Source organism: Chiloscyllium punctatum, chromosome 5 (assembly GCF_047496795.1).
Source record: "Chiloscyllium punctatum isolate Juve2018m chromosome 5, sChiPun1.3, whole genome shotgun sequence".
Taxonomy (NCBI): Eukaryota; Metazoa; Chordata; class Chondrichthyes; order Orectolobiformes; family Hemiscylliidae; genus Chiloscyllium; species Chiloscyllium punctatum.
In genome coordinates, this window is record NC_092743.1 from 21,545,224 (window position 1) to 21,560,638 (window position 15,415).

The 15,415-nt window shown below is 43.0% G+C and overlaps 1 protein-coding gene across 6 annotated transcripts in view; it reads right to left on the minus strand.

Moving 5' to 3' along the window:
• The window catches only part of LOC140476938 (focal adhesion kinase 1), a 556,498-nt gene that overhangs the window by 365,602 nt on the left and 175,481 nt on the right, over positions 1-15,415 (minus strand). Inside the window, exon 1 of one of the 6 annotated variants that reach the window (XM_072569903.1) lies at positions 346-892. The exons of the other annotated variants lie outside the window; for them this stretch is intronic. Within the exon in view, the coding sequence (XP_072426004.1) occupies positions 346-391 (46 nt within the window). The 5' untranslated portion in view covers positions 392-892. Of the gene's footprint in view, positions 1-345; positions 893-15,415 lie in introns of those variants that run through there. 6 annotated transcript variants of the gene reach the window in all.

Genomic DNA, 15,415 nt, shown 5'->3' on the forward strand with positions numbered 1-15,415 from the left:
ATTAGAACTGTCACATTTATATAGCCAGTGACCCCACAGAGGTAAGGTATAACAACAGAGCACAGATTAACTTTTCACAGAAGTGCTTTAAAAAAAATGTTCCGGGTAAATGAATTGTCAACTATTTGTGTTAACAAATGAATTTAACAGAACAAGGTCAAAGTTAGCATAACAAACCAAAAAACAGTTGTCAAAAAACAAAAAGATATTTCCCCCACAGGCATTTACAGAGAATAATTCATCAAACAAAATAAAACGTATTTTGATCTTTTTTAGCAGTTGCTACATGCCAATTTATTTTTCTCTGTTCATTAAATGGGTAGGAATTTCTTTATCTGTCAATACCTCTGGCCCAGCATACTGGGAATAGACTGCAGCCGCTCCTCTCCATGCAGACGACAACTGCTTCTTGGAACAGGCCTTGCTGCCTTGGCAGCAGCGTACACGCTAGCTAGGCCACAGCGTACAATGTCTCAATTCAACACTGTCAGTATGGGCTCCAGCAGGGGGCTGGGAAGGCACTTCAATGTGTTCAGTCTAACACAAAAACCCTGCTTCCTTTCATTTGCGCCTTCACATTTGTTCTCCTATTACAGGTTCCGCAGTTGTGTTGAACAGCATATGATTTCTTCAACAAAGAGCTGCACCAAATCTCCGTCAAGTTTCAGATTCTCATCATGCTTCTCGTATACGCAAAACATCCTTGCAAACTGCTAAAAGGCACCACTGTAGCCTGCAGCCAGTTCCATTTGGAGTTGATTAGCAAGGACCTTATTAATATGCTAATCTCACCCGCAGACTCCTGTTTACAAAACTGACAAGCGAATTCAACGATGCCTCACTGGAAATAAAATCTGACCCGGGTCATGACTATGTTTTCAGATGTGCCTCTAGAATTTTGCAGTTTCCTTCCCCCTTTGTTACATTTGAAATTATGCCGAAGGTCAGGTAATAAACGCATAAAACTTGCGCTTCATCTTGCTATTTCTAACCATCGGAGGAGTGTACTTTTTTAAAAAAAGAACATAACCTACACAGAACAGAATTGAAGTCTGAGCACGTACTGCTTGGAAACTAGGACACTAGTATAAAACCTATCAGTACCACAGCTAGCTCCTGGGTCCTTAAAGACAGCTTCCATATTTTCCATACAGCTGGGAAAGCAAAGAATGATGTTTGACTACATTTTTGTAATCCGAATACCAACTCCATCATGTACTTTACACACTATATTCTAGAATACTGTCAGGTAATGCTGCAACACCCATCAGAATTAATAAATGATGCCCAGTTAAAATGATGTGTTTTGTCTTCAAAATATTCTTTGTGCATCTGAGTCATAATTCGTGAATTTAAGCCAGTGTAAAACACAATACAAATTTGATTACAATTAAACCTATGTTTATGTGACACACTTTGCAAGTCTCAAATTGAATAGTGGACACAGTTTATACTAAATCTGTTCAGAGATGTTATTACACACCTCTGGAGCAAGTGGGATTTGAACGTCCTAGTCCTAGAGCTAAGGACATGACAAATGCACCACAAGAATCTTTAAATTGAATGCTTTACGACTCTACATAGGTCTTACATGTTTAGTGATCAATTATATAGTTTAAAAACAATCAAAATTGCCCTTGGGGTACCACAGTCCTCTAAAAGCTGTACTGAGTAGGTGCTGAGAGAGTGCTGGAGTAGTGGTGCTGGAAAAGCACAGCAGTTCAGGCAGCATCCGAGGAGCAGTAAAATTGACGTTTCGGGCAAAAGCTGAGAGAGTGCTGCCTTTTAAATAGGTACAACTGAGTTTCCATCTGCCCTGTCAGGAAATGCAGAAGATCACAATACACTGTTTGAACAGCTCATCCTCATCTGGCCAATATTTACTCCTCAAGCATCCCTAAAATCAAACGGTGTTGGTAAAATTTATTTAGTCACCCATGGGGCGTGGGTGTCAATGGCTGGGCCAGTATTTGTTATAGGATTCTAGTTGCCCTTGCGATGATGATGGTGGATTGCCTTCTTGAACTGCTGGAGTCCATGTGTTGTAGGTAGACAGACAATGCATTAGAGACTTCATGGAATCCGGTGTTCAAAGTGGTTGCAGTGCTATTGTAGAAGCAATTGCACTTCAGAAAGTACATCATTAGCTGAAAAGTACTTTGGGGTGATCTGAAGTTATTAGAGGCACTGTACAAATGTGCAAATTAATTTTTCCCAGTGAATCAAAATACAAAACACAAATGGGGGCCAGGCACAGCAGAAATGTGATTATTCAGCTTCAAAAATAATAACAAACCTGTGCTTAATTCACCTTCAACATCTAAGAGGCCAAACAGCAGTACAGACAGTGCTTATTCATCTATTTATAGAACCTGACATAAATTTGCAGTGGGAGGCAAGAGAGAAGAGAGAGAGACAGAAAAACAGAGATGGAGAAACCAGCATCAAGCATGCATTCTGGGATGGAGACAAGCATCAGAACAGCAAGTAGTATCTCACTGCAATTAGGGATGCTTTTACACATGGACGACAACCAAATTCATTAACATTAACAATCTAGATGAAGGGACTGAGGACATTCGGGCTAAGTTTGCAGACAATACAAAGATAGGTAGAGGGACAGGCATTTATTTTGAGAGGACATGAATATAAAAACAGGGATGTACCTCCAAGGCTCTAAAAGGTTCTAGTCAGACCACATTTGGAGTACTGTGCACAGTTTTGGGCCCCATATCTCAGAAAGGAAATACTGGCCCTGGAGAGTACACAGAGGTGGTTCAAGAGAATGGTGCCAGGAATGAAAAGCTTAACATATGAGGAACGTTTGAAGATTTTGGGTCTATACTTAATGGAGTTTAGAGGGTGAGGGGGGTATCTAATTGAAACATACAGAATACTGAATGGGGTCGAAAAGTGTGGTGGTGAAAAGCACAGCCGGTCAGGCAAACATCCGAGGAGCAGGAGAGACAACGTTTCAAGCATAAGCTCTTCATCACAAACAATGGGGTTGTCCAAGGGGGCTGACAGATAAATGGGAGGGGGTGGGGCTAAGGTGAAGGCATCTGGGAATGCAATAGGTAGTTGGAGGTGGTGGGGTGATGGTGATAGGTCAGAAAGGAGGGTGAGTGGATAGGTGGGAAGGAAGATGGACAGGTAGGCCAGATCAAATTTGGCACTACCCTCTTGAAGGTCGGATCTGAGAATAAGGTGGGGGAAGAGGAAATGAAGAAACTGGTGAAATCTACATTGATCATGTGTGGTTGGATCACTTTCTCCTGGAATACTCAATGGCCTGGACAGGGTAGATGAAAGTGAGGACTGCAGATGTGAAGATCAGAGTCAAAACTTGTGGCGCTGGAAAAGCACAGCAAGTCAGGCAGCATCCGAGGAGGAGTGTCGACGTTTCAGGCATAAGCCCTTCATTAGCAATGATGAAGGGCCTTTGCCCGAAACATCAACTCTTCTGCTCCTCTGATGTTGCCAGACTTGCTGTGAGATTTTCCAGTGCCACACTTTGGGACAGAGAAAATGTTGGGAAGATGTTTCCATTGGTATAAGACGAGGACCTGAAGGCATAGCCTTAGAGTAAAGGGAAGACCTTTTAGAATGGAGAAAAGGAGAAACCACTTCAGCCAAAAAGTAGTGAATCATTGCAACAGAAGGCTGTGGAGGCCAGGTCACTAAGTAGATAGGTTCTTGATTGTCAACGGGATCAAGGGTTGCTGGAAAAGCGCAGATCAGGTAGCATCCAAGGAGTAGGAGAATCGACGTTTCAGGCATACGGCCTTCTTCAGGGATGAGGAAGGTGTGCCAAGCAGGCTAAGATAAAAGGTAGGGAGGAGGGACTTGGGGGAAGGGGCGTTGGTAATGCAATAGGTGGAAGGAGGTTAAGGTGAGGGTGATAGGCCAGAGAGGGGGTGGGGGCAGAGAGGTCAGGAAGAAGATTGCAGGTCAAGAAGGCGGTGCTGAGTCCGAGGGTTGGGACTGAGATAAGGTGGGGGGAGGGGAAATGAGGAAGCTGGAGAAATCTGCATTCATCCCTCGTGGTTGGAGGGTTCCTAGGCAGAAGATGAGGCGCTCTTCCTCCAGGCATCGTGTTGCCATGGTCTGGCGATGGAGGAGGCCAAGGACCTGCATGTCCTTGGCGGAGTGGGAGGGGGAGATAAAGTGTTCAGCCACGGGGCGGTTGGGTTGGTTGGTGCGTGTGTCCCAGAGGTGTTCTCTGAAATGTTCCGCAAGTAGGCGGCCTGTCTCCCCAATGTAGAGGAGGCCACATAGGGTGCAGCGGATGCAGTAAATGTGTGTGGAGGTGCAGGTGAATTTGTGATGGATATGGAAGGATCCCTTGGGGGCTTAGAGGGAAGTGAGGGGGGAGGTGTGGGTGCAAGTTTTGCATTTCTTGCGGTTCCAGGGGAAGGTGGTGGGAGTGGAGGTTGTGGACCTGACAAGAGAGTCGCGGAGGGAGTGGTCTTTGGGCAAAAGCCCTTCATCTGGAATGAGGCAGGGAGCCTCCGGGATGGAGGGATAAATGGGAGGGGGGTGGGGGGGGGGGGGGGGGGCTGGTAGTTAAGAGTACAACAGATTTATGGAAGTGGGGATGAAGGTGATAGGTCAGAGAGGAGGGTGGAGCAGATAGGTGGGAAGGAAGATTGGCAGGTAGTCCATTTCACCAGTTTTGTGGACTTCACCAGTTTCCTCATTTCCACTCCCCCCAACCTACCCCAGTTCCAACCTGCCAGCTCAGCACCATCCTCATGACCTGTCCTACCTGCCAATCTTCCTTCCCACCTATCTGCTCCACCCTCCTCTCCAACCTAACACCTTCATCTCCACCTTCATTCACCTATGTTGTACTCTTAGCTATGCTCTCCCCAGCCCCACCCACTTCCATTTATCTCTCTACCCCAGAGGCTGCCTACTCATTCCTGAAGGGCTTTTGCCCGAAACGTCAATTTTCTTGCTCCTCGGATGTTGCCTGACCTGCTGTGCTTTTCCAGCACCACTCTAATCTTGACTGATTTCCAGCATCTGCAGTCCTCACTTTCACCTTGAGAAACATATGGGCCATGATTGAATGGCAGAGCAGTCTCGATGGGCTGAATGGCCTAATGTCTGCTGCTATGTCTTATGGTCTAAATTTGACCATAAAAGTGAAAAAAATTCAAGCCCAACTGAAAGTTGAGGACTAAACTTGAAACATTTGTCACTAACGTTGCTAATGATGCAAACGATAAACTTCCCAGTCAGTCTGACTGAAGAATATTCCTGGCACACAGAGGTGAGGGTACTTGCACAAATTGCAGGGACTTAAAAATATTAACTTTACTTCACAGATTGTGCAATTGCAAAGTAGAAAATATGGCTGTTATAATCAAAAGAATAACATGCTTTTAACCTAAAACCTCAATTCACTTTTCATGTGTGACCAACCACACCTCCCCTTCCACCGCACCCCCCAACCATATGGTACTGACTGCTTGCTAAGGAAGTTTCATAAGCTCTCCAGCACCTTGTCCAACTATCAGTTATTCACCTCAAAATTTACTGAGTATTACAAAATCAAATGTGTAAAATATCATTAGATTAGATTAGGTCAGGCTAATGGCCTGTGGACAAAGGTTCAAATCTCACTAGTGGAATTACTTCATTTATAAATTTGAAATGTTAAAGCCACTCACAATAATAGTGACCATAACATTGCCATCATTATCATAAAATTCTATCTGGTCCACTATTGTACTTTAGACAAGGAAATCTGCCATATGACATACATGTTTGCACTAAGGCTGTACTAAGGGCAGGAACTAAGTGGACCTGGCAGGTCCCAAACTGAGTACTTTTGACAGGTTCACAAACAAGGACTGCTTGATTGCGACTATTAATGACTCCTTCCATCGTAAATGATTGAGAGAAGACCGATAGAATAGTAATTGACTGAAGTTGTCCTGCTTACTGTATACACTATTGGGTGGATAATGATGTTGTAGGTGCATGGAATAGGTTGGCTTGGAGCGTAGCAAGTTCTTGAGCATAAGACTTCTTAGGACTATTGTAAAAATGTTGTCAAAGCCTTTACAGGTACAGCCTTTTTTGATATCCTGTGGAGTGAATTAAATTGGTTGATGACTAGCATCTTTGAAGCTGGGGAGCTCTGGAAGAGGCTGAGATGGATCATATACTCAGACTTTAGCGTCATCTTAAGTACTGTGAATTTCATGAGACATGTTTTCAAACCTCTCCACTTCATTCAGTTGCCTAATGTATTGAAATTCATGAATCGTTCATCCATGGTGTCAATGTGACATAATAGGCACTCATGTTCTTGAATTGTTAAAAACTTGGAAATTTGTAACAAGATTTGCCTTGAATAAAACAGTGACACCAATAAGCTGCTGGACAGTGAGTGATTTGGCCCATTTATGTGAATATATATGCTTTGAATTTCTAACAATTTACATGGACCCATTCCAATACATACTTATTATGATGCTGCGGCCAGCCCCTTTCTCATAATAATTATAGCGGATTGTGTCTGCCATAAATGCTGTTGGATGTGAATCTTATCAGAACGAATGGATCGGTTGGAGAGACAATTAGTAGCAATGAGGTATGTGCAACAACAACAGTATATAATGGATGGCAGTTATAGAAATGGGGAAAGTCTCAGATACGGTTACATAGACGGGTCAACTCCAGGAAAGGTAAGAGAGGTAGGCAGCTAGTGCAGGAATCTTCTGTGGCTATCCCCATTTCAAACAAGTATGCTGTTTTGGAAAATGTAGAGGGGGATGGATTCCCTGGGGAACATAGCACGAATAGGCACGTTTCTGGTATTGATACTGGCTCTAATGCAACGTCGGGTTCCAAGAGATCAATTGTGTTAGGGGATTCTCTAGTATCAGGTATAGACAGACGTTTCTGTGGCCAGCAGCAAAAAATCAGAATGGTGTGTTGCTTCCTGGTGCCAGGATCAAAGCTGTCTCATACAGAGTGCAGGATGTTCTCACGGGGGAAGAGGGGCCAGCAAGAGGTCATTATCCACATTGGAACCAACGACATAGGAAGAGAAAAGGTTGACACTCTGAAGAGAGATTACAGAGAGTTAGGCAGGAATTTAAAAAGGAGGTCCTCAAGAGTAGTAATATCTGGATTACTCCTGGTGCTATGAGCTAATGAGGTCAGGAATACAAGGATACAGCAGATGAATGCATGGCTGAGGAGCTGGTGTATGGAAGAAGGATTCACATTTTTGGATCATTGGAATCCCTATTGGGGTAGAAGTGAAGAAGTGACCTGCACAAGAAGGACGGATTGCACCTAAATTGGAAGGGGACTAATATACTGGCAGGGAAATTTACTGGAGCCGCTCGGGAGGATTTAAACTATAAAGGGGGGGGGGGGTGCGGCGGTGGGACCCAGGGAGATAGTGAGGAAAGAGGTCAATCTGAGACTGATACAGTTGAGAACAAAAGCAAGTCAAACAGTCAGGGCAGGCAGGGACAAGTTAGGACTAATAAATTAAACTGCATTTATTTCAATGCAAGGGGCCTAACAGGAAAGGCAGATGAACTCAGGGCATGGTTAGGAACATGGGACTGGGATATCATGGCAATTACAGAAACATGGTTCAGGGATGGGCAGGACTGGCAGCTTAGTGTTCCAGGATACAAAGGGAGGCAAGAGAGGAGGGGAAGTGGCGTTTTTGTTAAGGGATAGCATTACAGCTGTGCTGAGGGAGGATATTCCTGGAAATACATTGAGGGAAGTTATTTGGGTGGAACTGAGAAATAAGAATGGGATGATCACCTTATTAGGATTGTATTATAGATGTCCTAATAGTCAGAGGAAAATTGGGAAATAAATTTGTAAGGAGATCTCAGCTATCTCTAAGAATAATAGGGTGATCATGGTAGGGGATTTTAACTTTCCAAACATAGGCTGTGACTGCCATAGTGTTAAAGGTTTAGATGGAGAGGAATTTGTTAAGTGTGTACAAGACAATTTTCTGATTCAGTATGTGGATGCACCGACTACAGAAGGTGCAAAACTTGACCTACTCTTGGGAAATAAGGCAGGGCAGGTGACTGAGGTGTCAGTGGGAGAGCACTTTGGGGCCAGCGTCCATAATTCTATTAGATTTAAATAGCGATGGAAAAGGATAGACCAGATCTAAAGGTTGAAGTTCTAAATTGGAGAAAGACCAATTTTGATGGTATTAGGCAAGAACTTTCGAAAACTGATTGGAGGCAGATGTTTGCAGGTAAAAGGACGGCTGGAAAATGGGAAGCCTTCAGAAATGAGATAATGAGAATCCAGAGAAAGTATATTCCTGTTAGGGTGAAGGGAAAGGCTGGTAGGTATAGGGAATGCTGGATGACTAAAGAAATTGAGGGTTTGGTTAAGAAAAAGAAGGAAGCATATGTCAGGTATAGACAGGATAGAGCGAGTGAATCCTTAGAAGAGCATAAAGAAAGTAGGAGTATACATAAGAGGGAAATCAGGAGGACAAAAAGGGGACATGAGACAGTTTTGGTAAATATAATTAAGGAGAATCCAAAAGGTTTTTACAAATATGTTAAGGGCAAAGGGTAACTAGGGAGAAAATAGGGCCCCTCAAAGATCAGCAAGATGGCCTTTGTGTGGAGCCGCAGAAAATGGGGGAGATACTAAACGAGTAGTTTGCATCAGTATTTACTGTGGAAAAGGATATGGAAGATATAGACTGTAGGGAAATAGATGGTGACATCTTGCAAAATGTCCATATTACAGAGGAGGAAGTGTTGGATGTCTTGAAACTCAAAGGTGGATAAATCCCCAGGACCTGATCAGGTGTACCCGAGAACTCTCATGGAATACAGGGAGAACTAGCCATTTGGATACAGAACTGGCTCAAAGGTAGAAGACAGAGGGTGGTGGTGGAGGGTAGTTTTTCAGACTGGAGGCCTGTGTCCAGGAGAGTGCCGCAAGGGTCGGTGCTGAGTCCTCTATGTTTTGTCATTTACATAAATGATTTGGATGCGAGCATAAGTAGTACAGTTAGTAAGTTTGCAGATGATACGAAAATTAGAGGTGTAGTGGACAGCAAAGAGGGTTACCTCAGATTACAACAGGATCTTGACCAGATGGGCCAATGGGCTGAGAAGTGGCAGATGGAGTTTAATTCAGATAAATGCGAGGTACTGCATTTTTTGAAAGCAAATCTTAGCAGGACTTATACACTTAATGGTAAGGTCCTAGGGAGTGTTGCTGAACAAAGAGACCGTGGAGTGCAGGTTCATAGTTCCTTGAAAGTGGAGTCACAGATAGATAGGATAGTTAAGATGGCGTTTGGAATGCTTTCCTTTATTGGTCAGAGTATTGAGTACAGGAGTTGGGAGGTCATGTTGCAGCTGGACAGGACATTGGTTAGGCCACTGCTGGAATATTGCGAGAAATTCTGGTCTCCTTCCTACCGGAAAGATGTTGTGAAACTTGAAAGGGTTCAGAAAAGATTTACAAGGATGTTGCGAGAGTTAGAGGATTTGCGCTATGGGGAGAGGCTGAACAGACTGGGGCTGTTTTCACTGGAGCGTCTGAGGCTGAGGGTGACCTTATAGAGGTTTACAAAATTGAGGGGGGCATGGATACAATAAATAGGCAAAGCTTTTTCTCTGGGGTCACGGAGTCCAGAACTAGAGGGCACAGGTTTAGGGTGAGAGGGGAAAGATATAAAAGAGACCTAAGAGGCAACTTTTTCCACACAGAGGGTGGTACGTATATGGAGCTGCCAGAGGAAGTGGTGGAGGCTGGTGCAATTGCAACATTTAAGAGACATTTGGATGGGTATATGAATAGAAGGGGTTTGCAGGGATATGGGCCAGGTGCTGGCAGGTGGGACTAGATTGGGTTGGGATATCTGGTCAGCATAGACGGATTGGACTGAAGGGTCTGTTTCCATGCTGTACATTTCTATGACTATGACTAAATGCAATCTTTGGACTTTCTTCAGGAAAGATTCTACTTCAATTCTCAAGTCAATTTTTCACATACAATAAATTCCCAAACTGCACAATTTGATGAACTAGCAAATGCTCTGACTTCTAGTTCGAAACCAGCTCTACTTCATTCTATTTGAAGAGAACCCACTTTTCCTCAATTGCCATACATGGTGTAGTCTGTGTGGCATCCTAAACACCTGTACATTTTCTTGCTAGCATGACATGTTGCCTACTTGATCCCATATGCCAACGTACAAGGAGAGTGTAACCCTAAACATATGTTTGAGGTCAACTCCTAATGTGAGCATGGCACTAAACATGTCTTTATTAGGTGAAATAAAGGGGTCTACTTTTATGCTTGGCACTGGTCTAAATATACACATTGGAGCTAAACAAACTGGTCATCTTACACTGGGTTGACTGACATGCCACACTCTACAGTAGCAGTTTTATTGTAAAAGAAACCTTTTCAGACGGCTTCTCAGAAACATAATCAGACAAAACATATTAAGTTAGTCTTAGTTGATTAATAGCTTGAACAAAGATGTTTGTTTTATGAAGGGTCTGAAGTGCTGAAGTTGTGGAGATGGAATTCTGGAGTTTACGAAGTCATTGGATAAAAGCATAGCCATCAAAAGTGGGTTAGAGTCAATGTCTGGGAGGGTAGAATTGGAGGAATGTTGACCTTTTGAGGGAATGCTGGGTTATAAAAGCGTACAAACAGAGATATAGATTAAACCATGAATGGACTTGAAACCAAGGATGAGACTTCAAAATTAGTGGCACTTGAGCAAATTAGAATGTGGGCAGCAGACTTAATACGATTCAAGTTTATGGAAGGCAGCCAGAAAAGCATTTCAGGCGTTGAGTTGATAAATTCATGTCGGAGGTTCAACTGCAGGTTGGCTTAACAGGGAACCTGCAGCAGGAAAAGGCCATTTCGCCTCTTGGGCCTGCTCCACTATTCCAATAAAATCATAGCTGATTTGATGTAGTTTTCACTCCACTCTCCTGTCTATTGTCCATTAACCTTGCCACTCCTATAATAGAAGGATCTTTATAACTCAGCTTCAAACAAATTCAAATGCTCAGTCTACATCGGCGTAAGGGTCAGGAATTCCAGAAATAAATCACCTTTAGGGTGAAATGTCTCAAACAGGAAACTGTTCATTCTGAAACTATATCTTTCAGTTATAAATTTCTCCATCAGGGAAAATATCCTCTCAACATCAACTCTTCTAAGCTTCAACAGCATCAAATACGTGTTTCATTAAGATCACCTTCATTTTTCTAAACTTAACAAACTTTAGGGTCATAAAGTGTGGTGCTGGAAAAGCACAGCCGGTCAGGCAGCATCCAAGGTGCAGGAGAGTCGATGTTGCGAACTAAGCTCTTCATCAGAAATGAGGGAGGGCCCCAACAGGGCTGAGACTGTGTCCGGTGCTCTTGATGTGGTCTCCTGTTCACTGGGGAGACAGGACGCCAACTTGTGGAACTTTTCAGGAATATCTCTGGGACACACACACCAACCGACCCCACCGCCCTGTGACCAAACACTTCAACTCCCCTTTCCATTCCACCAAGGACATGCAAGTCCTGGGCCGCCTCCACCGCCAAACTCAAGCCACCTGACGCCTGGAGGAAGAACACATCTTCCTCCTCAGGACCCTCCAACCACATGGGATTAATGTTGATTTCACCAGTTTCCTCATTTCCCCTGCCCCCACCTTATCCTAGATTCAACTATCTAACTCAGCACCACCCTCTTGATCTGTCATACCTGTCCATCTCCTTTCCTACCTATCCTCTCCACTTTCTTGTCTGACCTATCACTATCGCCCCCCACATCTACCTATTGCATTCCCAACTACCTTTCCTCTAGCCCCACCCCACTCCCATTTATCTCTCAGCCCCCTTGAACCGCACCCACTTTCATTCCTGAAGAGCTTATGTGAGAAATGTCGGCTCTCCTGCTCCTCGGATGCTGCCTGACCGGCTGTGCTTTTCCAGCGCCACACTTTTTTATTCTGATCTCCAAAATCTGTAATCCTCACTTTCTCCTAAGTTTAGGCCCAACCTGTTCAACTTCTCCTTGCAAGACAACTCCTACATCCTAAGAATCAACCTGCTGAACCTTACTTAAACTGCCTTCAAATGTATTGTTAAATAAGGAAACTAAAACTATATCCAGGACTCAAAGCATATTCTCACCAATAAAGGCCCCACCTTTTCAACCTCACCCTTACCTGAGGCAATGTGAATCTAAGGCTAAAGCATCACCAGTCATCTCTCGGTAATGAGAGAGCTACCCTGTTGTCTTCTGGTGCTATGGAGACTAATTTTCTTTTCAAACTTTTTCATGGCAAGAGGAGGTGGAAATATGTTGTCTATATAATGGGGAGGCTCTGGGTCAAATGCAAGAATGGGACTTTGTGGAATGGGAATCATAGGCAATGCTTTAAATCTTTATAATGCTGAAGAAATTTATGGAAGATACTACAGTTCATTGAGGAAACAGTTTTGGACAAGTAGTCTCACAAATGGAGGTAGTGTAGTGGACAAGATAAGCAGAACAGTAGACTTACTCACATATCTTTATATGTCTTTACTCAGTCAGTCACTAAATAGCAAGAATCCAAGACACAGGCCAATTTGCAACACAGGACTATTTCCATGCCAAATACTGGAAAGAGTATGCAATAGACAGTGATCCCATGACTAACTGATCAGATCCAAGTTTTGTAGCACAGTCTTTTCCTTTATGAACGGTAGTGGACAATTAAACAATGAACAGGTGTTGGAGACTCCAAAAATATCCCTGTTGTCAGCAGAGAAAAAGTCAAGAAGCACATCCACCTTCAGCCGCAAGTGCCAAGAATATAATCCCCTATGGTCTTCTTCTGGGGTTCCCAGTATAATAGATGCTGGTTTTCGGTCAATTTGATTCATTCCGGATGATATTAAGAAACAGTTGAAGGCTATGGGCCCTGTCAACATTCTAGCAATAGTAGTGAAGAGGTGTGCTCCAGAACCTGCTGCACTCCAAGCAAGCTACAATACTGGTGTCCACCCAATAATGTGAATAACTGCCGGAGTATGTCCTGCACACAAACAGCAAGCCAAATCAAGGAGCCTTCGCAAAATGGAGCCCTAGTGTCAATTGGAATCGGAGGAAAATCTCTGTTGGTTGGAGTCATACTTGGCACAAAGCTTTTAGTGGTTGAAGGTCCATCATATCATCACTCGTTGGTTCTCGATAGCATTACCACGAATCCTTCACTAATCACCAGAAACTGAACTGAACCAGCCACAGAAATATTGCAACTTCAAGAGAACTCAAAGGCTAGGAGTTCTGCAGTGAATGAATCACCTCTTGTCACTTCAGTGTCAGCCACCATCTACAAGGCCTAAGTCAGGAATGTGATGGAATTGTTCCCAATTATTTAAATGAGTGCAGCTTCAACAATATTCATGCTTAAATCCTTCCCCTCCCTTCACCATGACACATGGTGCAGTGTCTACTGTCTTCAAATTGTATCTCAGTAACTCACCAAGGTTCTTTCTCATATTACAAACTCAAACTCTATTGCCTGGAAAAACAAGGGTAACAGATTCATAGTAACACAACCACCTACAAGTTCCCATCCAAGCTACACACTATTCTGTCTTGGAACTATATTGACCATCACTATCTCTAGGTCAAGTCTTCTGATAAGCACTGATTCAACAAATAGAGTATAATGACAATAATGCCATATCATACTTAGTAATGTACACCTTCAAATTTTTTTTAACTGTTTTACAAGGAAACACTTGGAATGGAGTAAGCATTCACATACATTGGCTCCACCCATTCTGATGTCATAGAGAGTTTGGGACCACCACAATCTGCAGGTTCTTCTCCAAGCAAGTACCATCTTGACTTGGAAGTCAATTATTTTGTTCCTTCAGTCTCAAAATCCTGATCCACCTTACAACTCCAAGGATCACAGTAGTTCAAGAAGGCAGCTCAAACACCTTTTGTAGGAAACAAATGATGGTCCTTGCTGCGATGACATATCCCATGAAAAGAAAATTACACTCCCTTACCAACTGGCAGTGAGGACAACTTTAACACAACCATGCTTTTCCTGGTTGAGACCAGACTCGTCAGAAAGTCTCGGCTTGGCCCAAGATCTTTATACTCTGCACAGCCCACCTATTTGATGGATAAACTTCTGCTGAGTCAAGGAGTCCTTTATCATGTTTTTCAAAAAGGTTTAAAAAAAGGTCAAATAATAATACAGGATACATTCAAATATATTTCTTAAACAATAACATTCATAATCTATGAAATGATGGAGGATGCCGCTTAGATTACATTAGATTTCTTACAGTGTGGAAACAGGCCCTTCGGCCAAACAAGCCCACACTGACCCACCGAAACCCATTCCCCTACATTTACCCCTTCACCTAACACTACGGGCAATTTAGCCTGGCCAATTCACCTAACCTGCACATTTTGTGTGAGTGGGAGGATCCGGAGCACCAGGAGGAAACCCACGCAGACACAGGGACAATGTGCAAACTCCACACAGACAGTTGCCTGAGGCGGGAATTGAACCTGGGTCTCTAGCCCTGTGAGGCAGCAGTGCTAACCACTGAGCTAACGTGCCACTGTTGTGGGCAGTCAATGAAGTGCGTGGCAGTTAGCATCTTGAATAGAATTTCTAACAACTTTATTCATAAAATATAACAAGCAAACTACAAAAAATGTGCTATAAACATTTGCTTATGAAGGAAACTAAAATTAATCTTCATTTTGAATATGCTCCAATATTATATCAGTAATTACAGAATAGCTACAATTAAACTTTTAAATTCTATGAGTAACACAATAGAATGTATTTTGGCAAGAACACAGCATCTTTTGGATTATTAATAATGATCCTTGTACACTAAAACTATATAGATTTTAAGGATTTGCAATGAATCAGCTTGCAAATAGTCTGCCCTAGAGGTAAATGCCAGAAGTGTTCAGAATTTTACACTGTAGTCACATTAATACAGTGCCATATTACACTGCTGACATCACAAAGCAATTATACATTGAATTATTTGTGACATAATTAATTTGTTCTTTTCTCCAATTCAGAACCTGACCAACATATCTAGAGTACAGCATGAACAATTTTGACACAGTAAATAAAGAGACAGAAATTAGGGAGAGTTCACATGTTACTGAGGATTATATCTGCAATTAATACAATGCAATTAGGTTGTGAATCCTACCAAATCGAATGGATTCGTTGGAGTGACACTTAGAGGCAGAGGCAATGAGGAGTTTGCAAGAGCAAGGGGCTGTGATGGATGGTAGTTGTAGAAAGAGACTAAAAGTTACAGATACATTCACACTGATGGGTTAACTCCAGGAAAGGTAAGAGAGGCAGGCAGGTAGT